At 42.1% G+C, this 25,191-nt stretch overlaps 1 protein-coding gene and 1 long non-coding RNA gene across 2 annotated transcripts; both read right to left on the bottom strand.

Annotated features, from left to right (window-relative positions):
- Positions 1-12,508: 12,508 nt before the first annotated feature.
- LOC143724622 (potassium channel subfamily K member 15-like) lies at positions 12,509-17,136 on the bottom strand. The gene is made up of 2 exons (XM_077217810.1): positions 16,854-17,136; positions 12,509-14,749 (listed from the first exon to the last, which is right to left on the bottom strand). Exons 1-2 carry the CDS (start codon positions 17,134-17,136, stop codon positions 13,824-13,826), a joined length of 1,209 nt encoding a protein of 402 aa, XP_077073925.1. The 3' UTR covers positions 12,509-13,823.
- A 7,203-nt stretch (positions 17,137-24,339) lies between these two features.
- Positions 24,340-24,782, bottom strand: LOC143724559 (uncharacterized). The gene is made up of 3 exons (XR_013197407.1): positions 24,715-24,782; positions 24,463-24,615; positions 24,340-24,378 (listed from the first exon to the last, which is right to left on the bottom strand). It is a non-coding gene; the product is annotated as an uncharacterized LOC143724559 (long non-coding RNA).
- Between the last annotated feature and the right edge of the window lie 409 nt (positions 24,783-25,191).

Raw genomic sequence — 25,191 nt, 5'->3', positions numbered from 1 at the left:
GGAGGCAGCTTACCCACAGGCTCTGTAAGTCTTGCCGGTTAGGTCCAACGAGTACTTACAGGCCCGGGAAGGAAGACACGGTTCTCTGCGCCAAGTAGAGTTAGGGCACAGCTGCGTAACAATGGCCCGTTCCACTGGGGGAACCCTGTGGACGAACCCTGGGAACGTGTATCCCTTAGCTGCCCCGCCATCATGGGTGGTGAGGGAGGCGGAGCCATCGAAACGGTTTCTGGCAGTGAAAAGTGCCATCCACGTCCCCGTGAGCTCCTCATGCACTTCCAGGAAGGTTGCTGAGAACCAGCGAGATACTAATCATCCAGCCTCGAGGCTTCGGGACACGGTGGAGGGTTCCACGTGAGCCCAACCCTGTTGGAGGCCCGGGAAAGCATGGCCATCATCTCCGGGCACCGCTGGCACACCCGAAGGAGACAGCGGGTCCGAGCCATCATCCGTAGAGACTTCTGACCCACCCTCCATTGCAGCGATCGACATCTGGTCGTCGCGGGGAGCACCAAAATGAGCAACTGGTACACATCTTGAGGATGGTCCAGCCCGTTCATCTGGTAGCTCAACTGGATGCGGAGCATGGGAGGGGTGAGGGTTCCTAGGGGGTTGGTTCCCTCTTAGGAAGCGCGCTCACAGCAATCCTCAGGTCACCCGCATCACTGCCCGTAGCAACCCTCTGGGGAGGATTGGAACGAGGCAGAGGCACAGGGACATGGGTACATGACTCATCCACGAACGCTGCCTCAGAGTGTTCGAGGCCCAGACACACAAGGCGGGACTCATCCACAATGGGTACATGACTCATCCACGAACGCTTCAAATTCTGCATCAAAATTTATAGACAAGTAGTTTGTTTAGGCATGGTTTGTAAGGAATTACAAACCTGCGCACATATATTCCAACGCACATAACTATAGAATCAATTCTTAATGCGCATGTGAACGCCATCAGCGTCTATCACAGGTTCACGTTTAAAGTCTGTTTAGAGAGAACGGTGTCGTCTTAGCGGCCCCTAATTTAATAACAAATGATCATTTAGACGGAAGTGAATCAATCAAAACTAACTTTAGCTGGAAAAAACATTTTTCAAGGGCCACTATAAAACCACACCAATCTCTGTTACCTTAAATTATATGTTTATCTCTGTAAAGCTGCTTTGAAACAATCTACATTGTTAAAAGCGCTATATAAATGAGGATGACTTGACTTGGCTGCCTCAGAGTGTTCGAGACCCAGACACACGAGCGAGCGTGACCATCCTGTGACCCCAGGTAACGACCACATCCAGAAACACAAAGATAAAACGTCATCTTGAAAAAGACGCGAATTACCTGTGTATGCTCTTTTAGGGACTTCTCTCACAAGTGCTGAGGCACACAGGGGAATAGCCACCGTGATCACAGACAAGAATGTGCACCCGTCTGTGCGCGCTCTCTCTCTCTCTGGAAACCAGCTGTGAAAACAGCTTTTGCACGCGCTGTGCGGCGCACCTTACCAGCTGTTAGAACGGCTTTTACTTGCTCTGATGACAGAGAGAGAAAAGGCTGTTGACACAGTTGCGCCGTCACAACCGCACTGCAGAGAAGAGTTGATCCTCGTAGAAGGCTTGTAGTTAAAGAAATCATCGAAGTGTTGGCTCCGAAGCAAAAAACTGAACTGCAATGCAGCAGCTGCTCGTTGTATACCCGCGCTAACGAGGCCGCGCAGCTGATGCAAATGACTGCACGCCAATGTGTTTTGACTTGTTTTAGTTTCACTCGAAGTAGATTGGCCTCTCTAGCGAGATTCCTACTGGTCAGTCATGACCTACGTTGTAGTGACTGACCGATAGGGAACTGGAGTTACTGAAACAAATGAAAACAACAGTTGGAGAACTAGACAAAAACAGTGATGAAGAGATAAGAGAAGAAGAGATAAAAAGTCTCATTATAAAGTCTCAATATAAAGTGGGACTCATTTTTTGGTCCCACTTTATATTAAGTGGCTTTAAGTACTATGTACTTACATTGAAAAATAAGTACAATGTACTTATTGTGTTCAGGCTGTATTGTAAAACACTTTTGCTGCTATTGAGATGTGATACTGGTAAGGTTAGGGTCAGGTGTGGTGATATGGGTCGGTTTAAGGGTAAGTTAAGGTCTAAGGGAAGGCTCAACTGTGTAGTTACAAATGTAATTACATAAATTAATTACAGCTCTAATTACATGCAGTTATTTTCAAAATATAAGTACAATGTAAAAACATGTATGTACACAATAAGTCCATTGTATCAAATTATTAATTTCAATGTAAGTACATAGTACTTAAACCCACTTAATATGAAGTGGGTCTGATTTTTTAACTAGCATTTTAAAATAAGTATATGTAGATATTTTTTAGGAAAGGAGAATTGAATCAAAGAATGGGAATGGGTTTAATGAAGTTGATATACAAGCGAAAAGGAGAGAAGGTAGATTTTAAGAACTACAGAACAATTACATTGAATACTGATTTAAAGATTTTGTCAAAAATTTTAGCCAACAGTTTGAAGGAAGTAACGCCGAGTATAATTACAAGTAACCAAGTTTATGAAGTGAAAGGAAGAGACATAGCAGATACAACAATAAGTATAAAAGATACAATAAGATACATACATGATACATACATACATACATACATACATACTGTTCCTGAGCCGGTGTCTGCACCTGATCTGCCTGGTCCACCCTGGCCATCAACTGCCACCCTGGCCACCAACTGCCTTCTCCGCCCTGGTCACCTGCACGGCCTGCTCCGCCCTGGCCGCCTGCACAGCCGGATCCGCCCTGGTTGCCTGCACAGCCTGCTCCGCCCTGGACTCAAACTCCGCCCTGGACGCCTGTCAAGCCTGCTTCACCCTGGCTGCCTGCTCAGCCGGCACCACCCTGGCCCTCAGCCAGTACTCCAGACTCGTCAAAGTCTCCCTGGTCTGTCCCTCCGGCACTGCACTGGTCTTCAGCCAGGAATCCGGACCTGCCTGAGTCTCCCTGGTCTGTCCCGCCGGCACCAGCCTGGTCCTCAGCCAGGAATCCAGACCCACCTGAGGATTAGGACTTTATGGACTGTCATGTTGGCTCTGTTTTGGCTCCCCTCCCTAATGGGGCCAGCAAGAATTGCATACAGCACATTAATAGGAGCAGTGGGGAAGGGAGGTTTGGGCTTAATGGATTTTGAACAAAGAAAGAATAGTTTAAGAGTGAAAATAATACAAAAGTACTTAGACGAAGAAAACAAAACGGCATGGAAAAAGACAATGGAATATTTTTTTAAGTAAATGTGGGAATTTTAGTCTAGGGGATATTATACTGTGGATGACAGCAAAGAAGTGGATGACAGATGAGTTGCCAGATTTTTATAAGGAACTGATGAGTGTCTGGGGTAAATTTTTAACTAATGTACATTTTAATCCACAAGGTAGAGAGAACATTTTAAATCAGCCTTTATTCTTAAACAGCGGCATTTTAAATCAAGGAAAGGAGATATTTTTTAAGGAATGGTGTGAGCTGGGAATTACAAAAGTAAGAGATGTTTTATATGAGTTTATAAAACTCATTTTTAATGGGAGGGATTTTTATAAGTGCAGTATATTGTAGATGTAATGGAGGAGGCAAAGGAGGATTTTAGCAGAGATAATAAACAAATATGAAATAATAAAAAAGGCAATACCCAAAGACTGGATAAAAAGAATTGAAAGCATTGAAGAGGGGAAAAATGGAAAAGAAGTGTATGTGAAGTTGGGAGAAAAATTTTATGAGTTTAAAACATGTACGGTGAAGATGTTTAATGTTTTTTTAGAGATGGTGTTTTTAAAGAGCCGATTGTAAATGGATACTGGGTGCAGAATTTCAAAGATTTAAAAGAAGAATGTATATGAAGAAACATGAGGGGATGTTTTGAATTTTTTCATAGGCATAAAGTGTTTTTTACTGAGGCTATTTTAAATAAAATAGGAATTGAGCAAAGCGCTCTGTGTAAAGTGTGCCAGGAAAAGGAAGAGTGAATTTTACATCTGTTTTTATATTGTAAAGAATTCCTCCGCCAGTTGAATGGCCTGGTTCAGCGACGTCGGACGGTCACACTGCGAGGTCTTCCTCGGAAGCCGCACCAAAAACTGCTCCAGCACCACCTTGTCGATGACCTCCTCAACGTCGCTTCCCCGGCCATCAGCCATTTGCGGCACGAGTCCCGGAGCTGTTGCTCCATCACAAAGGGACGGCCAGTTTCCCAGAGGTCCAGCCTCGTCGGAACCTCTGTCGGTGTTGTTCTGGACTCTGGCCGACCTACTGCAGGATGGCACACTAAAGGTCTTCATAGACCAGGAGGTTCTGGACTGGTAGTCTATATGCGGCCACCTGCACCTCTCCGCAGACCAGAGGAATCAGCCGCACTGACCAGTCCACGGGTGCCCACCCACAGGCCTCAGCGTACCTCTCAAAGAGGTCAAGGAAAGCCTCTGGGTCATCCTGGGGTCCCATTTTATTTAGAGGCACGTGAGTGGGCGGTGCTGGGGCAGGGACTCCTTGAACTGGTTTTGTCGAATGTGGATGCCAAACAACTCAAAGTGAGAAAAACTAATGTCTGGGCGAGGGAAAGGAATAGATGAAGGAGGAGAGGAATAGCTGGATCAGGACAAGGGAGAAGAAGAGTTAGGGGAGAGGAGGAAGAATGAGTGCTGGACTGTACATCTCTGTTTTCCCCCTTACACATGTAGAACCTATGAAAGGTTTTTTCTGCCAATTAAAAAAAAAATTATTTGTGACTCTTTTTTTTATTTTTCTAAATTCCTAGTCAGGGACGTGCACAGGGGGGTTGCTCAGGTTGCCCGGGCAACTGCCCATATGCCCTTCTCGACTCACATTGCCCTTCCGAGAAAAAATAAATAAAAAATCGTACAATGGATGCAGAATTTCACGTAGGCCTAGATAAAAAAAAAATTGCAAAGCCTCATTCACTTCCATTCGGGCACCGAAAGTGAAAGTCATTAGGGGAAGGGCAAACTCTATTTACGTGGCTGCAGTGCTGCTGGTGTAGCAGTCGATTCTGTTCCCTGCCGGAATTCCTGTTCCCTTTACGCAATCATACTACAAATCATGCGTAGTTGCCTAGTTACCATACGTACCATCAGAACTGAATACGAGCAAGAAGCACAACTGAATATACGGGAAGCCAAAAGGTTAAAAAAGATTGTATTTTTTTCCCGAAATCTAAGCGTTCTTTTTTAAAATTATTATTATTTTTTATTAGAAGCGAGTTTTTCCCCATCTGTCAATTCATTCCAGATTATTTCTTATCAAATTTAAAAAATAAAATTAAAAAATATATAATAATTAACCCTTTTTGACCCTTTTTTCAGGTCAGAGCAACTGCCCCTCAAAATTCCTGTGCACGTCCCTGTTCCTAGATTATATCTCACAAATCTGACGGGGGAAAGGTCCGAATTGTGAGATAAAAAGTCAAAATTCCCTTAAATACTTTTTTATTCTGTTATGGAAAAAAGCTTCCATAGTAACCAAAGGTCATGTATGTTGCATGTGTTGTTGATCAATGGCAGCAATTTAATGTTTTCATTTCAGTACAAGCTTCATGTTAAGCTTTTACTTCAACGATTCCAGTACCACTGTTTCATACACGCTGAATATACGGTCTGGTCTGCATAGGGGACTAACTAAGGGGGCACCATCTGAACATCAACACCCCACCACATTTCAAAATTTTATACACTCACAGACATCAATATTCATCATCTGAAATGCAACAATGGTGATACAATCAGCTTGACTTTTAAATGTTTCAGTAATGCTTCAATTCTCTAAGGCAACAATCACAGAAAAAGCAGATGTTTGATCATTGAAGAACTCATGCTGATCTGCTTTATTAATGCAGAAATATTTTGTGAAAACACCTGCAAAGGCTGAAAAATATTCAGTTCCTCTGCTGAGATCTTGATAGATTTAATTTCTTCTTTTATCTTCAGTTGATTTCTTCTAAGACTGTGACTGAAGAAAGTTGTCGTTTGTGTTCGTATTTCTCTTTCTTTCAGTGCTTGATCACAGCAGGCATTTGAATGATTGAAAGAATGTTTCAGGAACATTATGCTAATCTTTAAATTACATTCTATTATTATTCAGGAAACTGGACATTTCTATGCTCTTGGAATGTAACAAATCAACGTTCTTAGAATGTTGAATTGTTAATCAAAATTAAGTTGAAAGAACGTTTGAGGAACATTATACCTTCTAAAACACGTTCTTCTAACGTCAAGAAAACGTCTCGGTTACGTATGTAACCCTAGTTCCCTGATAGGGAACGAGACGCTGCGTCAAGCTGTGGGAACGCCCCTGCGTTGTGCGTCATGAAGCACGTATGGAATCAGTCCAATGGAGGGACGGAACGTCATAGGCGGGTGACGTCATCGACCAGGAAACTATAAAGCACCCCCAAAACACAAGCGCGACAGCTTCTGATAGGCCTGAAGGGAGTGCTAACGGCCATGCTGGGAGTATGGCAGAACGACGCAGCGTCTCGTTCCCTATCAGGGAACTAGGGTTACATATGTAACCGAGACGTTCCCTTTCAAGGGAACTCGAGCTGCGTCAAGCTGTGGGAACGCCAATACCCACGTCGCCATAGGAGCAAATGACCGTCATGTGGGAACTAGCGCACAGAGGACGAGAGCACCTGCGCCCCAGGAGTGGAACTTATGTCCAATTCATAGAACTTAACAAATGTATGCGGTGAGGACCACCCAGCCGCATCACAAACATCACTTAGCGATACTCCTGACAACAATGCCTTAGAAGCAGCCATACTCCTAGTAGAGTGGGCTCGTACAGCCAAAGGTGAAGGCTGACCAGCCGACTCATAAGCAAGTGAGATGGCCTCAACCACCCACTTGCTCATTCTCTGTTTAGACGCGGGACACCCTTTCCTGGGTGGCCCAAAGCACACAAATAAGTGTTCTGATTTCCTCCACAGGGCAGCTCTGTGGACGTAAGCGTCTCACGCCCTAACCGGGCAGAGAAGGTTAAGTTTCTCCTGATCTGATGACACAAAAGGAGGAGGATAGAAAGCCTGCAGCACTGTAGGTCTAACAGCATTAGTAGGGACCTTAGGGACATAACCTGGTCTAGGGTATAGAAAAGCCTTAACCATACCAGGCGAAAACTCCAGGCACGAGGGTGCAACCGACAGAGCCTGCAAATCTCCGATTCTCTTAAGTGAGGAGATTGCAAGCAGAAAAAGAGTTTTATAAGTGAGACATTTCTCAGAAACTTCCTCAATAGGTTCAAAGGGGGCCAAAGAAAGGCCCTCTAGTACAATGGCCAAATCCCAAGTCGGCACCCTCATACGAACTGCAGGCCTCAGCCTCAAAGTGCCACGAAGGAAGCGAGTTATAAGTGGGTGTCTCCCAAGAGAAACTCCACTGAAAGGGACATGGTAAGCAGCTAGTGCCGCCACATACACCTTTAGTGTGGAGGGGGATAACCCTACAGAGAAACGATCCTGCAGAAACTCCAGCACTGCACCCACTGGGCCGTTAACTGGGTCCTGCCGGTGTTCTACACACCAAGAAGTGAAAAGTTTCCACTTCAGGGCATATAACTTCCTCGTGGACGGAGCTCTGGAGTGAAGGATGGTCTCAACAACCTCAGTTGAGAGGCCAGATTCTATGAGCTGGGCCCCCTCAGAGGCCAAGCCCACAGTTTCCACAACTCAGGGCGGGGGTGAAATATCGTACCGCCGTCCAGAAGAGATTTTAGGTCCGCAAACCATACTCGGGCCGGCCAGAACGGGGCTACTAGAAGTAGGCTGACCCCGTCCCGGCGAACCCTCTCCAAAACTCCTGGTAGCAGAGCAACCGGGGGAAAAGCATACAGACGTGACCTCGGCCACGGCTGTACCAGAGCGTCCAACCCCAGAGGGGCTGGCTGACTGATGGAGAACCACAGATGACAGTGCGTTGTCTCCTTGGAAGCGAATAGGTCCACCTCGGCGCGACCGAAACTCAACCAAAGGAGCTCCACCACCTCGGGGTGGAGCCTCCATTCCCCCGGCCTCGGCCCCTGCCTCGACAGGGAGTCTGCTACCACATTCAAATAACCAGGAAGGTACATAGCTCTCAGAGACTGTAACTTCCCCTGGGACCACAGGAGGATCTGACGGGCCAACTTGTAAAGTGGATGCGACCGCAGGCCCCCCTGATGATTTATATACGAGACCACCGACATGTTGTCTGACTGAACTAGCACATGATGACCTCTGAGGTCTGCTAGGAAGTGTTCCAAAGCTTGGAACACCGCCAACATCTCTAGACAATTTATATGCCATGATAGATGATGGTCCTGCCACAGACCTTGGGCTGGACGACCACTCATGACCGCCCCCCACCCTGTGAGGGAAGCATCCGTCATTAGCGTTACTCGACGACATAGAGCCCCCAACACAGGCCCTTTGGATAGGAACCAGGTTTCTTTCCACATGACCAAAGCACAAAGGCAGCGCCGCGTGACTTTGATCGTGCGGAGGGGATTTCCCCTCGGGGAGAATCCCTTGGTCCGGAGCCACCACTGCAGTGGTCTCATGTACAACAGGCCGCAAGGTATAACGTTGGACGCTGCTGCCATCAGACCCAACAGTCTCTGAAACTGTTTTACAGTGCGTAGCTGGCCTAGCTTTACTTGTTTCATAGCTGAAAGAATCGAAGCGATGGGGGTCGGAGAAAGTCGCGCCCGCATCGAGACCGAATCCCAAACGACGCCCAGAAAAGTGGTCTTCTGAGAAGGAGATAATACACTTTTCTTTGCGTTCAGCCTCAACCCCAACTTTCTTATACGAGCGAGAACGACATCTCGATGCCGAACCGCCATCTGCTCTGTCTGAGCTAAAATCAACCAATCGTCGATGTAATTGAGGATACGAATGCCCTGAAACCTCAGGGGCACTAAAGCTGCATCCATGCATTTCGTGAAAGTGCGGGGAGATAAAGCTAGGCCAAATGGAAGAACCTTGTACTGGTACGCCTCGCCCCTGAAGGCGAACCTCAGGAACTTCCTGTGTTGTGGAAGGATGGAAATATGGAAGTACGCGTCCTTCAGATCTATCGTGACAAACCAGTCCTCGGATCTGATTTGTGACACAATCTGCTTGATAGTGAGCATCTTGAATTTTAGCTTCCCTACCGAGCGCAGGCGCAGATCCAAAATTGGACGCAACCCCCCATCCTTCTGTGGAACGATGAAATATCGGCTGTAAAAACCTGACTCCAAACTGGGAGGTGGAACCCGTTCTATAGCCTCCTTTTGAAGGAGCGCTTTCATCTCTTGTTCCATTACCAGAGCCTGCTCGGGGCCCACCACTGTGGGCAGAACCCCTCTGAATTTTGGTGGACGACACCTGAATTGGAAAGCATAACCCTTTTTTACTGTGTGCAGAACCCACTGAGATATTTTTGGAAGGCTTTTCCACTCTGCCAGAAATACTACTAAGGGTACCAGTCTCTCGAGACTGGCCTCTGGTGGAGCTTGAGCAGCAAACACAGCGCCCTGTAATGGCGCACCGGCAGGGAACGACTGGCTTAACTGCTCTGAGACCCTCCTCAGAGGGGGCGAGCGTCCCTCGGGAAAGTGCTCGCTGGGACCGTCTGTGCCCCGGCATGAAGGCGGGGTTGGCAGAACGGGCCCCTGAGGGCACCGAAGAAGAGCGGGCACCGTGTAATGCGGTGAACACCCCTCTCCCACGGCAGGGACCACCCTCAGCATCCTGACGCCAGTGGCGTCAGGACTTCTTCTTTGCCGAAGCCTTCTTGGCCATAATAACTGTCCTCAGATCAGTTTTGCCAGAAGACTTCGGCTGAGAGTGCCGCGTCTGGTCCCACTGTTTGGAAGGGGGAGCGCGAGACGCGACACTCTGCTTCTGTTGCGCCCTATGTGAGGAGCTGACTGACGGCCTGGACTGCTCCCGCCCAGCAGTACCGAGGACATGAATTTTAAGAGGCATAAATTTCTGAAACGCTGCCGATTGTTTCTTCTCTTCCTGAAATCTATCTATGACAGTATTGACAGAATCACCAAAAAGACCATGAGGAGAGAGCGGAGCGTCCAAAAGAAAAGCTTTGTCTTTTTCTTTCATGCCAGAGAGATTTAACCATAGATGCCTCTCTGCGGCCACCAGGGCTGCCATAGTACGGCCCATTAGCTTGGCTGACTCCTTGGTGGCGCGCAGAGATAAATCTGCAGCCTGACGCAGTTCGCGAACTACGTCAGTGCTGACCTCTTGAGTGTCACTCACATCCTTTAATAAGTCAGCCTGGTATGCCTGCAAGATGGACATCGTGTGCAGGCACGCCGAGGCTTGACCGGCCGCGGAATACGCCTTACCCACTAAAGCTAATGTACTTCTAAGAGGCTTAGAGGGTAAAAGTGGTGCTTTAAAAGAAGATGCAGCTTCAGCAGAAAGGTGACTAGCAAGTGCCTCTTCTGCTTTGGGCATCGCCCCATAACCATGAGATTTTGCCCCCACAATGTTTGAATAAGTGGATGTTTGAGCGATAAAAACACGATAAGAGACCGGCTTTTTCCACGATCTCGAAACCTCTGTGTCGAGATCAGGGAAGAAGGGCAAGCACCGGCGTGGAGGTTGAGAACGGGAAGGCAAAAATCTTTCATCTAATTTAGATTTTTCTCTAGACTCCTACCTAACAGCTGGCCACTCGATGCTTAACTTAGAAACAGCACGAGTGAGCACCTCCATAAGCTCCTCACTTTCGGGAGAGCGAGATGGCGAATCATCGGCATCTCCCGCATCCAGACTAACAACATCCAGATCCTCAGAACTGGATAGTTGCAGTACTGGGGCCTCAGTTCGGGGGGAAGAAACCACAGAGCGTGCTTCCGAACCCGAGACTGAGGCACTGGATCTAACAGGTAAGGGCTTAGATAGGGCAGAGCCCATCTCAAGCCCCGCTGTTAGATCCATCTGCGATCCCCACGAATGACGTCGCCGCTCAGCCTCGGCATAAGCGGGACCCGATCCGCGGGGATCGCGAACCGAACCACTCTCCTCAAAGAGTGATCGGCGGGAGCGGAGCGTTCTAACAGGCAAACGCTCGCAATGCTCACAATCAGCCCCCTCGAGAGCTGACTGGGCATGCTGCACTCCCAAACAAACAACACATAAGCTGTGTGTATCCCCGCCCGTTAAATAGCGCGAGCAGGGAGGAACACACTTCTTAAATTGTTGTTCGCTCGCCATTGTCTCTCAATATAACATATATATATATAGTTTTTTGAAATAGTGAAACTCCTGCTTAGTGACAGACAAAAACACTTGAGACAGATCCACATATAGCGCTTACTGAAGGCATAGAAGCTGTCGCGCTTGTGTTTTGGGGGTGCTTTGTAGTTTCTTGGTCGATGACGTCACCCGCCTATGACGTTCCGTCTCTCCATTGGACTGATTCCATACGTGCTTCATGACGCACAACGCAGGGGCGTTCCCACAGCTTGACGCAGCTCGAGTTCCCTTGAAAGGGAACTGGAAATTTTTTACGTTACCAGAACCAACACTTAATATTTGGAGAATGTTCTTATAACAAAAATATGTTAGCTGGGATAGGGATGAAAAGTTCAATCTTGCTGAGGGTGACAGTGAGTTTTATGTCTTACAAAAGGCCCTGTTATTAGCTCACTTGTAAAAGGGTTTATGAATAACTAGACACATTTATTTCCATGAGCTTGAATTCAAATTTCAATTTTAAACATTTACAATGAAAGTCTCTGGCAGATCAGATAGAATCATTTTTCTGTGTCTGGATTCATTTTGTCATACTTTTTTTGTACTAGTTACATGCTAAAAAACTGAAAAAAATATACAACAATAAAAACTACAGTAACTTAATAAGCATAGCCAAGGGCTTTTATTATATATTGTGCAAGCACTGCAAAACAACCATAACATGCACATACTTCAATGCTAAAACCAAAGATGATTTTCCCAACATAAGGCACTAAGGCACAATGGTGAGAAGATTTGTCTCTTAGTAAATCCCACACTTTTAAATTACTCCTACCGACTTTTACTTTAGACATTCTGATATCATGTAAAAACACTGAAATGCAATTTGCTTGCATGAGGCTGGTCTATCATTGTGTGTGTTAGTGCAGTTCCTATACAGTGGAAATCTAAAGGTTTCAGATAATCAAAGTATACTTACACTTTCATTGTGCCCCTAAAACAACCCACATGACTTCCAGATGAAACAGATATTTATCAGTGTTTATAATGTTCTTTTGGGGCTTACTGTGCCTGTCACCCTAAAATATGGCAGTGTTGCAACATGTATTTGGATGACGGATGTTTTCAATGCCCAATATTTCATAGTATATTTTTGAGAAAATTTAAGAAAATGTTACAGTTATCATATGCATCTTCTGTAACATAACTCAAAGTATGCGATTGCTGTCCTTTGAAAAGACATGCTTATTCATTTTTAACAATTTAAAACAATACTTCAACCGTTTGCGTATTGTCTGTGCTGACTTGAACTACGAAATGTACGCTCCCTCAGTATACTCTAAGTATACTCAGTATACTATCTAAACCAGACTTCAGCCCACACAGCAAAAACTCCAGTGTTAAATTAACACTCAAGACTGTTAAAGTTAATGAGCTAATTAAGTCATTCATTGAGTGATGATTGACAATTATTGAAGACACCTAATGTTAACAAGCAGAATCACCAAAGGAGAAAATATAAATTTCTTACGCCACCATTATGGTGATCAGTGTTAGCTTTAGTTGGACTCGTGACCCTTGAACAGTTAACATTAGATTTTGTTTGGCTGTTGTGAGTTATAACTGCCAGGTGATCAAAGAGAAAATCTGATGGTGTTGGTTTTGTTTTGACATTTCATTTGACTCTCATTTAGACAGTTTTTACCTTGTTGATTACAGCAGCCCTGTGAATCTATAGCAAACAATTACAGCAGCCCTGTGAATGTATAGCAGACAATTTTGAGTATTTTCAACATAATCAAAAATATTTCTTAAAAGTTGTTCTGATCAAAAGTTTAAAAAATATTTTATCTAGACAGACTGACATCAATAATCAGCCTGTGAATCTCAACAATGGTGACAATAATAAAGCATGTTGCAGTGCATTCTGGGTGCCACCAATCAAAACTCATTCATGGCTCCCATCATACACTGCAGTATGAATAAATTATGATCTGAAATGTCTTGTTGAGATTCATACACTGAGTCTTTTTACTGATTTATACACTGAACATTTTTTAAGAAATCCTTTTGATTATTTAGAAAATTCTGGATCTTGTGCTGAAGAATCACTGTAATGTTGTAATCAACTATATACATTTTAAGTCAGAGATTAGGCTCTAAATGAGTTTTGTGATGCAGGTCAAAAGATGAATGTCAAAACGCAATCAACACCATCTGATCACCTTTTCTCTTTGATCATCTGGCAGTTATAACTCAAATACAACAGCCAAACAAAATCTAAAGTTAACAGTTTAAGGGTCACAAGCCCGACTAAATCAAACACTGGTCACCATAATGGTGACTTAAAATTATATTTTCTCCTTTGGTGATTCTGCTTGTTAACATTAGGTGTCTTTAATAATGGTCAATCATCACTCAATGAATCACTTAATTAGCTCTTTAACTTTAACACTCTTGAGTGTTAATTTAACACTCTTATTTTAAAACTTTAACACTCTTGAGTCTGGAGCCATATAAACTCACAGGCGAGTTAATTTAACACTGGAGTTTTTGCTATGCACTAGTTACAGAGACTTCCTCCGTGCGCCTGGCAGCTCTCTGAAGCTGAGTCCAGGAGAAACTGTGCTACCTGGAGAGGAAAGAACTGTATTGATCCTGGTTGAGGAGCTACCTTGTATTCTGTAGGAAACAGAGTTGTAGTACACCGAGTTAATGTTGCACTCAGGGCACTTGTTTTGGGATGGGGTTGGGCTGTTGCAGAGGCCCAAGTGATAGCAAATGCAGGTGCACAGCAGGCTCAGTTGAGATCGAAAACGGCACTGGTTTGCGTGTAACGGCAGAGGCGAGTACAGCTTGCGCTCCTCTCCCGGGGACAGGATGAGGTTGGTGCAGCTGGTGCCCTCCTCTATGGGCAAGAAGAGGTTGCTATGGCAGTGATTACCCCGCCCAGAATTCATGGCTGTGAGGTTACGACCCCTCTTCAGTGAGGCTCGTTCCTGAGCGTCCCGCTTCTCATCCTCACTGTTCATAGTGAGGAACCTCAACACCACCAAGTTTAGGAATGCGCCGATCACTGTCAAGCCCACAAGGATGTACATAAAACTAAAGACTACATAAGGTGTCTTTTCTTGAAGGTCCTCCTTCTTCTGAAGAGCCACGAAGTCCCCAAAGCCAATGGTGGTGAGAGTGATGAAACAGTAGTAGTACGCGTGGAAGAATGTCCATCCCTCGAAGTGTGAGAAGGCTGCGGCCCCCACGCACAGAGTTCCCAGGCAAGACAAGAAACCTACCAAAACCATGTTTTCCATGGAAATCTCTGTGCGATGAAGCCCAAGGCATCTCTTGACACGGCTGAGGAGGTAGCGGACGAACGTGTTCATCCTCTCACCCAGACTCTGGAACATCACCAGTGTAAGAGGGATGCCCAGAACGGCATAGAACATGCAGAAGACCTTCCCTGCGTCTGTGCCGGGGGCGGCATGGCCGTAACCTGCAGAAAAACAGTGCCAACATCTGTCAGATGGGAGGACTGAGGCACACATCAATGCCAAAACACATGTTTCATAGATAAATGTGTCAATGTTATTTAGAAAGATTCATTACACTTTATTTTCTGGTGTCCTTGTTACCGTGTAATTATAAGAAGCAATGTTTTCTGTAATACTGGAATATTTTACAGTAAATTTTTAAATAACAGCCTGAAATGTATGTGATTGTGTGTGTGTGTGTGTGTGTGTGTGTGTGTGTGTGTTTACTACTTACTACTACCATACTTGGCCTTCACATTACTTCTATACATTTGCTTAGGATCTTTAAACCTTGTATATTCATATCAAACTTCTGCTTTCACCCAATCAGAAGTGTGACAACATTTGTTTTTATAATTTTACATCTGTTGTTTATTTACAGTCTTACTGGCAACCAAAATTGCCAGTAAAGCACTGTAAATTTCAAAGAGTGTACTTATTAAAATTAATATTAATCATTCATATAGGGTTAGATTTTAGCTTAGGGTTGGTTGTCTGTCACTGTAAAATCCAGTGATTCTAACTAACACTTTTTAGTTAACTTTACTTAATGTCTTAATTTTTTTTTTTTTTTTTTGTAATTCAACTTTTTTATTGTTCAACAGTCAAAACATCAGAGTACATCACCACATTATTCAGTAATCACTTTTGCAATTACACACTCAGCCACTAGTCCCCATCAGTGGAATACAACCATAACAAAAGCACTTGAAAATTAAATCATTATTAAGCAGTCCTATTTACACCATTTTTATATGCTGCCAAAAATGATCCCATGTTTTTTTCATTTCTCCCTCATTATGCAGTCTCCCCAACATGCTCTCATATGAAGCAATTTCAATCATCCCATCAACCCAGTCTTTTAGGTCTGGGGTTTTGGGGCATTTCCCTTAATGTCTTAATTGTAAAAATCTAGTAATATGTACTATTCACATACTATGCTTTGTTTACTCAGAAAACCTAAGTAAAGGTTAATTGATTAGTTTGAGTGTGGTTTTTAAGGCAGGGAAAATCTTAATGGACTTTCACTCATTTCCTCCACTTCTTCAGTTATTTTTCTCTGTTTGCATTCCACTCATTTCCCAAAGTCATCTTAAATGTTTAATTGTCAATACAACTGAAAAATTTAAGAGAACCACATAAACTGACTTCATAAATTGATGTTGATTTTCCTAAAATGTTTTTAGTCACCATTATGGCGATTAGTGATCCCTTTGGTTGGGCACTTGGAACTTCGTTTATACTATTGTAATTCTCTTCCCATGATGCAGCGATGCTACAAGAAATCAATTATTCGGTTTCAAATATATTAGTATATATGTAATTTTTATGTATGTATGAATAATGTATAACATATTTCATGTCAATCCCTCTATTTTTGTGACAATCTTGCAATTGATCATGCTTGAATCACACAGACTTCAACATTCAGCATGCAAAACACAACAATGGTAACGATTCTATTTTATTTAAAGTAAATGATCAAGTACTATCTACAGTTATTTTTAGTTACTAGAACTCGTGTGTAAGTGACCTATACTAACTAAGCATTTGTCAGTTACTTATTATTCCTATTTCACTTTACTTGTTTTTTTTTAAGCAAAAGGTCTGCATGCTTTTTTTAAGTAAGTCCAACTTATTGGATTTTACTGTGTCGTTACAAATAACAAGGACACTGTAATAGTGTTGCAGAAAGTTTTATAATTGTAGGTCACATTCTAATTTTTTAGTTACAATTTTGTGCAGTGATGTCATAAAATAACCTTAATTCTGTTCTTAATTCTTTTGTCTGAGCAGTTCTTAGATTAACCATTTTCTATGGTGTGAAGAACATTTTAATAATCTATAAAGAATCTTTTCCGCTATAAGGAACCTTTTGTGCAATGGAAACATGTTAAAGGTTCTTCATGGAACCATCAATGCCAATAAAGAACCTTTATTTTTAAGTGTGTATGATTAGTCATGCGATCGTTACTAATTCGATTGCTATGTTCTTAATGCTTTTTAGCAAGTAGGCTTAGTCTAGATTTGTTTTTCGCATGCAAAGGCTGAAACACTGATACTCACCTATCGTGGTGATGACAGTTATGGCAAAGTAAAAAGATCCAGCAAATTTCCACTGTCTGCCAGCGCGATGGGGCTCAGCCTGCAGCACTACCCGCTCGATCTCCCGATAGTCATCCTCGGTGAAGCGATACTTCCTCTTCATGTCGTTACGCTTCTGCTCTAGGAAGCGTTTCCGCGCGCTTTCAGTCTCGGACTCTAACGCGTCGAAGACCGCGGCGCCCACCAGCAGGTACGAAAACATGCAGAGGATGAGAGAGAGCGTGCGCACGTTCTGCTTCTTCATCTTCATCTTCAGATGAGCTCGAACAGGTTGCTCGATTCAGTGCGTCGGTATTAACGCTCAGTCTATGGGGCTTCTTGGTGTATGTGACATTGAGTAATAGAGAATCCAGGTATTCTGTCAGACGTGTATCTGAGGAAGAACATAGTGTATCGTTTTCATTTGTTGGAGGTGATTTCGTTGAGATGTGGTAGAGATAAAACTACAGTCTTCCTGTTATGCGCAAATCGTGCGAGGGAGGTTTCGAAGCTGAACCTGTCATGTCTGGCGACCAATAAAATCTCCTGAAGTCCAGCTGCACGCACGCACAGTCAGTCAGTCTCAACATTACATGGTCATACTGGTGAGTGTGAAGATGTTAAGCTCGCGTGTTGTCTGCAAGCGTGTGGTCATTGTGGGCTGAGGAAACAACAGAACCATCACTAAGCTTTGATTGTTTGCGCGAGGATGCGAGCATACTGTTGCTGTTCATGGTCCTGAACTTCAGATTCATACAACGATATATATATATATAAGTATAAAATAAAACTCTTTAATATATATATATCTGTAGTTAGAAATTAACTGTGACATCCACGCATGCTGGTTCATTTTCTTACAAATGACTGAAACAACAGCAGAATGATGCTGACATCACTGTAATTTACTGCTCTTGTTTTACTGTGAATTTACATTCTTACCACTGTAATTGTTTTGAAGTCACCATAATGGCTATGAGTGTTCCATTTGCTTGGGATCTTGGACCCTCTGTATTTCATATTCAAATTTCTGATTCAGCCAAGTCAGACGTGTCACAAATTAAAACATTTGATAATAAGAAGATGAGCTAGAATATAAAATAGTCTAATTGGCTGATTTTAAGTCAGTCAAACTATATTCTTAGCATTAATTGTATTTCAGCATTATGTAAGCATGAAGACTTAATGTCTTATTTCAAAATTATAACTGTTTGTAGATGGATCTCTCGCAATAGTGAACCAACTTCTGAGATTCATCTTTGAAAGATTTTTTTTTCTTATATGCATCACCTAATGATGCATAGACATTCAAAACAATTGTGACACTTAACAAATAATTAAAAGAAAGATAAATGCTGGACATTACTAAATAAACCAAAAATCAGTTCAGCAGCACAGATAAAACCAACAAGAATCAAGAAACTCCTCAGCATAATCTATTCATGCTAGAGAGAGTCTAGCGCACAACTTGTCAAAGTGACAGTTTTATTACAAACTTGTGGATGAGAGCCGTGAACAAAGTATGGCTGACAACTGGAAGAGCATCGCTGCTACCCAAGTGTGAAAATGGGGAACTGTTACACCGCCTGGATTGCCAAGAATTTCTTTAAATCACGTGTTAAATGTGGAGTATCAAACCTGCTGTACAAGATTATCGATGATAATCATGCAACAAATACCTACATGACTAAACAACTATGATATACGTATAACGAAATTAATGAGTCAAATGAACACTGTGCGGTAATTATCGAGCGAGTGGAATAATATGGTAAACATATCCGTCAACCATAAATGTACACCGTACACAGCAAAATCTCCATTGTTAATTCAACACTGCTCAGAGCACATATGGTCCCTCTCTACAGAGTGTTAAAGTTAATGAGATATAGAAGTGATTAATTAATCAAATCAAATTAAATCAAATCAAATTTTGTTTATAAAGCACATTTAAAGTCAACCTTGGTTGGCCAAAGTGCTGTACATGAAAGAAAAGCAGGAAGAAAATAATAATAATAAAAAATTTGATAGAAAAATTGAGATAAAGATTAAGACAAAAGCACAATAGAGCTACAAAGAGTTGAAAGCACAAGAAAAATCGAGATTGAGGGATGGACAGAAGATGTTGATCTCTAGACCGAAGGGATCTTGGTGGATTGTGAGGTACAACCAAGTCAGAAAGATATTTGGGGGCTTGATTGCAATTTGGGTTTGTAGGTGAAAGTTAAGATTTTAAAATCAATTCGATATCAGACTGGCAGCCAGTGTAGAGAGCGCAGAATTGGGGTAATATGATCACGTTTACAGCTGCCGGTGAGCAAACGGGCAGCCGCGTTATAGACTATTTGAATCCGAGAAATTGCAGACTGAGGGAGCCCGACATATAGTGAGTTGCAGTAGTCCAATCTTGTGGAAATGATAGCATGAATGTCTATCTCAAAGCTGTCTCTACTTAAAAATGTTTTAACTTTGGCTAGCCGGCGAAGATGATAAAAACAAGCGCTGACTGTGCTGTTGATTCGTTTATTTAATTTAAGACTGCTATCAAGATAAAAACCCAAATTTATAACATTGGTTGTAAGGTGTGGTGTGAGGGTTCTTAGGTTGGTACAATTACCGTTAGGACCAGATAGAATGATTTGGGTTTTGTCATCATTCAATAGCATGAAATTATTTGAAAGCCACAGTTTAAGTTCATGAAGACATGCATCTAATCTCTCAATTACTTCTGTAATTGTAATTAAGTGATGATTGAGTATTAGTGATGAACACCCGCTGTTAACAGGCAGAATCACGGCAGGAAATAAAAACACAAGAACTACAACTGACTTTTACTCACAGCCTTAGATGATATCAACTGAAGAGAAAAGAAGACATTCAATCTCTGAAGATCTCAGCAGAGGAGGATTAAACAACTCCACAAACAGCATTACCAGCTTCACATATTACTAACCAGAATGGCCTTATTTCTGCCAGACGTCTACAGAAGTTGTTATTGAGAATTAACAAAGGTTTAGATGTTGATGTTTTAAAATCACCATTAAAAAAATCACCATTATGGGGAACAGTGTTGCCTTCAGTTGGGCAATTTGACCGTTGACTTCTTATGTGAATTTATGGTCTTTGTAACAGTTTTTACCAAAACACATAATTTGTTGCAAAGAAAGCCAGAAACAAAGATGGTCTGGTGACTGGCCTGTAGTTCACAACCCAATAAAGTACAAAAAATGACTGAAAGTGGTTATTTGTTATTAATAGATTTTTTTCAACAACATTAATTTCTTTATATAGATCAGACATCAAGCTGTTTTTTTTTTCTTTAATATTGGGAAAGTAATCTTTGGACACACCCACAGAGACATCAAGAATTCACATATGAATCTCAACAATTGTGACATGATTTATGCCGCAATGTATTCTGGGAGGCACCATAGTTTAAAACTCTTGGCTCCCACCATGCATTGTAGCATTAAGCAAGTCACCATTGTTGAGATTCATAATCTGATTCTTGATGTCTGTTTGTTTAAAAAAAAATTCTGCAATGCATATACAAATTCAGAATGTCTGCTCTGTGTCAAGAAAGGTGAAAGTTATTTATTAATAACAAATTACAACTTTTGGTCAGGGATAAGATTAGTGAATCCTTCTACTTTTTGATAATGAAAACTATAATACCTCAAGACCTTTGTTTTTGGTTTCCATTGTAATAACGTATATGCTGCGGTAAACACTGCTGCGAAGACCTAAATTGCACTTAAAATGCCAAGAATCAAACTACCCAACTAATTGAAACACCGATCATCATAATGGTGACCAAACATTTTAAACCTTCGACATCTAAACCTCCGTTCATAGACATATGACAGAAATAAAGTCAGTCTGGTTAGTAATAAGTGGAGCTGGTAATGCTGTTTGTGGAGTTGTTTAATCCTCCTATGCTGAGATCTTCAGAGATTTAGGGCGCACCAGCGAACCGTACTCGAGTCCACTTAAAAAGGGTGGTCTGTGGTACGGTTCATGTGAACTCCAGTACGGTTCGCTGCTGATATGAATGCAATCGTACCAAACCATGGAAGTGAACCGCTATTGATGATGTATAATGTATAATGTGGTCTACAGGACAGTCGGGACAGTGCGTGTGTGTGTATTCACTTACCTTGACGAAAAGTGTGATTGACGCACTGTAAGCAGAGAGATGATTTATGCCTGCCTCCGCAAAAATTGTCTTCGGCGGACAGCCAGCTGTCTTTGGAACTATTTTAGTACTTTTGCGGCAGACAGACGCAAGTGTGTCTGTATCTTTTCTTTGAAAAAAAAAAACAAATGTTAAAAAAAAGAAGAACAAATGTGAAGCAAGCAATTCTATCCATTTTGACGCCTTTTTATTCTTAGCGGCGCCGTTTACCAAGCAACACGATTACGCGACAGCTGCAGCTTGATGACGCAAGCGTACCGCGGTTCGGATACAAATAATATAATGTGAACACAGTCCATCGGGGGCAGGGGGAGGGGTGGGCAATCGAACCAAGTGTGAAAGCGCCCTTAATGTCTTCTTTTATCTTCAATTGATTTAATTTAAGGCTGTGACTGGAAGTCAGTTGTAGTTCTTGTGTTTCTCTTTCCTTCAGTGATTCTGCTTGTTAACAGTAGGTGTTAATCACTAATGCGCAATCATCACTCAATTAATCACTTAATTACCTCATTAACTCTAAAACTGCTTCAGTGTTTGTTTAACACTCTGTAGAGAGGGACCATATGTGCTCTGAGCAGTGTTGATTTAACACTGAGGATTTTGCTGTGGACTATCAAAAGCATTCTTGAGCTATTGCCTGAATGTACAGAATCCCTTAAAATAGGAAACATATTGATTTTGGACGTAACTGATGTTTGCTGATTGTCAAGAAATGAACATCTTAGATATTTGTAAAATTATTGATATTATGGTTGAATATATGCTGGAGAGAAATGTTGAAATGTCTGTAAAATTTCTTTTGTTATTTGGATGATATAAATTCATCCCATGCATACCTTTATATTCTAAAATAAAAATCTGTGTGACATCGAATAACTGGTCATTATTGTGTGAAGATTCACAGAGTCAACATGTCAGATCTAATGAAAAAAATCTGAAAAAAAAGTTAGAGACAGTTATTCCCTCACATGCAGATTTTAAAAACCGTTAAAAACAAAAAAAGTTAACGTTCTTAAAAGAAGTTAGAAGTCTTTCACGTACCATGGCTTTTAAAGATATCAGAAAAAGGGTAAAGTTCAGTTCTAAAACTTTTTAAGCCTGACCATTAAAACACATCAAACAACAAAGGTTAAAAATACATCAAACAAATATACAAAGGTTTTTCATACATTTGCAGAAAGTTTATTCCTTCACATACAGCTTAAAATTATGCCGACCGTTAAAATACAAAGGATTAGTAAGCTATTCATGCATTTTTAGACGTTAACAGGAGAAACGTAAAAACAATAGAGTTTTTCCCTTCACATACAGATTTTAAAACTGTCAAAAACAACACGTTAAAGGGTGTCTTTCACGAATGACTTTTAAAGATACCAGAAAAATTGTAAATTATGTTTTCTAAAACTTTTCAAGTCTGACACAGCAAAATCCCCAGTATTAAATTAACAATGCTCTGTGCTTATATGAGGGGGAGCGGGGCCGTTTACCTGAGACCCGCGTTTCTCTGTCAGCAAGGGGCGTGATGAGCAGGGGTATATTCCAGAAAGCAGGTTATGTCACTTACCCGGGTAAGTTTAGGAGTAAGCAAGCGAATAACCTCTGCTTTCGGTTCCAAAAACGGAGGTAATTTTCGGGTTATGTAAGTAACCATAGCAACTGACTCTCTGAGGAAAACCTGCTCCGGAGCAGGTTACGTTGCAGGGTTAGTTTGTTTTAGAGAGGTTTCCGAGCATGGCGTGCCCTATTGATGAGGATCCTGTGGACGTAGAGGCACAGTTTATACGGGGGGGTTTTTCGCCGTGAGAGGGTGATACGACTCGATGTGTTTTCGTATCCAAATGAATATTTGCAGAAGCGTTACCGTTTTTCAAAAGAATCTTTAATTTATTTAACGAAGATTTTGAACCATATATAGCAAACGTGACACATCGCGGATTAGCGCTTAACACGGAGCACATTTTGTGCATTGCCCTTCGCTTTTTTGCGACAGGGAGTTTTTGTATACAATAGGCGATGCAGAGCATGTGGGAAAGCCAACTGTGTGTAGGGCTGTTCTTACAGTATGCATTGTACTTAAACGGTTCCTACACACCAGTTCCATGGCCATAAACCACTGAGGGTTATTAAAGAGGAATTCCACAGAGTGGCGGGTTTGTCCGTTCTATGATATTCTATGACAGACCATTTTAGTTACATAGCACTACATAATCTATCCATACTGTATACAGTCACAATAATTTTAAATGTTTCTAATTATATAACTTTCAATTTCAGGATTCCCAATTGTGATTGGGTGCATTGATGGAACCCACATTCCCATTATAGCTCCTTCAGTCAATGAAGGAGACTATGTTAATAGGAAGTCAATCCATAGCATCAATGTGCAGGTGACAATAGATTTTTTGGGTGCTAAATGTTTGGGTGTACAAACCATTAAATCACCCTCATTGCTGGCCCTCATCACTAATGTTGAAGCCAAATGGCCGGGGTCTGTACTTTTCTACTGTTATGTCGGGACACTAGTCCCGAAGTAAATAGCGTTCGTCAGCTCCAGTTTGTATCCAGCCTCTCACGGAGAGACTTCAGATGCCCCAACACCTGCGATGAGATGACTAAATGCCTGTGAAGAGACGACTCAACGCCGGCGATATGTTATGCCCTAAATTAATACATGATTAACTAACTGTATTTTTTCTATGTACATTTCTGAAATGCACTTTCTGTAAAGCTGCTTTGAAACAATATGTATTCTGAAAAGTGCTATACAAATAAATTTGAATTGAATTGAATTGAATTGTACATGATGCCAGAATGTTTAGGGAGTCATCATTGCACCACAAATTTCATCAGGGTATGTTTTGCCCTACACAATGTTTTTAATGTTTTTTTTAATGTAATTATACAGTTTAACTACCTTTATAGGACACTTCAATGGTTACTTGCTGGGGGACAGAGGGTAACCTTGTCTGCCCTATATGATGTCACCCTACCCTGAACCTGAGCCTGGACCACAGGTACAATTCAACCTGGCCCTCAGCAGAACATGGGTCAAGGTGGAAATGACCATAGCCATCCTGAAGGCAAGGTTTCAGTGCCTGCGTGGGCTCAGGGTCAGCCCAGAAAGGTCATGTGACATCACAGCTGCTTGTGTTGTTCTTCACAACATTGCCACACTCTTGATGAAGATGGCCAAGAGGAACCTCCAGTGAACCCAGTAGACCAAAGAGATGGCAGGGTGGTACAAGACATGTTTGCCAAAATCACTTTAATTAAAACCAGTTAACAGTCAAGTGTTGTTCATGGTTTCTTTATTTCCTGTAACAAAAGACATTTGTATTTATTGCTTTAGATTTCATTCTACAACAAATGACAGATTAATGTTCACATACTGTTTCCCACCTTAAGCTGGTGCTCCAGCAATTCAATTTCAAGTCTGGCCTTTTTTAGGTTAAGCCTTTTCTCCTCCATTTGAAGCTGTATAAGGTCCATCTCCATGTCACTTTTTCTGATTTGCTTTTGAAGGTGGACCTTATACAGCTCTTTGGCACGCAACTAGAAAGACAGAATAGTTAAACCTGACTGAAAAAGTCTGTAATACAAACACAGACCAAATATTGAAATGAGGAAGGAGAACTGCAGAACATTTCTTACACTGCTAAGATTCTGTGTGGAGGTAGACGGACCCTCATTTGTATTAAAATCTCCTGCCATATTCTGTAAAATGACAATGACTATTTATTTATTCTCTTATGTAAAAAAGGGGGAATGCATTCTATGCATCATATCTCTATGGGCCTCCCCACATTTTCTGTTTCTGTCACAGCAGAAGTGGTCTCTTCATCGTCATCCTACAGTGAAAATAAGGAAGGATGCTTGGTCTAGCAAACAGAAACCTAAAGACAATAATTTCTTACAACTGTGACAGAGTGTGGTGTTGCAGGAGGATCCAATAATACAATGTGGCCATCAGCAACTGCAAGATAATTAAACCAATAAGATAATCATGCATATTCAATACTCAATTTATATTCTTAAACAAATACAACTAATAAAGAAGGACATTAGGAACATCTAAGAGTACTAGTAATAGTAGTACAGTATACAGCATATGCAGTCAAAGCCGCATGC

This window comes from Siphateles boraxobius, unplaced genomic scaffold (genome assembly GCF_051911475.1).
Source record: "Siphateles boraxobius isolate OS27281-9 unplaced genomic scaffold, OSU_SipBor_1 76, whole genome shotgun sequence".
Taxonomy (NCBI): Eukaryota; Metazoa; Chordata; class Actinopteri; order Cypriniformes; family Leuciscidae; genus Siphateles; species Siphateles boraxobius.
This window is presented reverse-complemented; position numbering and strand designations above follow the sequence as displayed.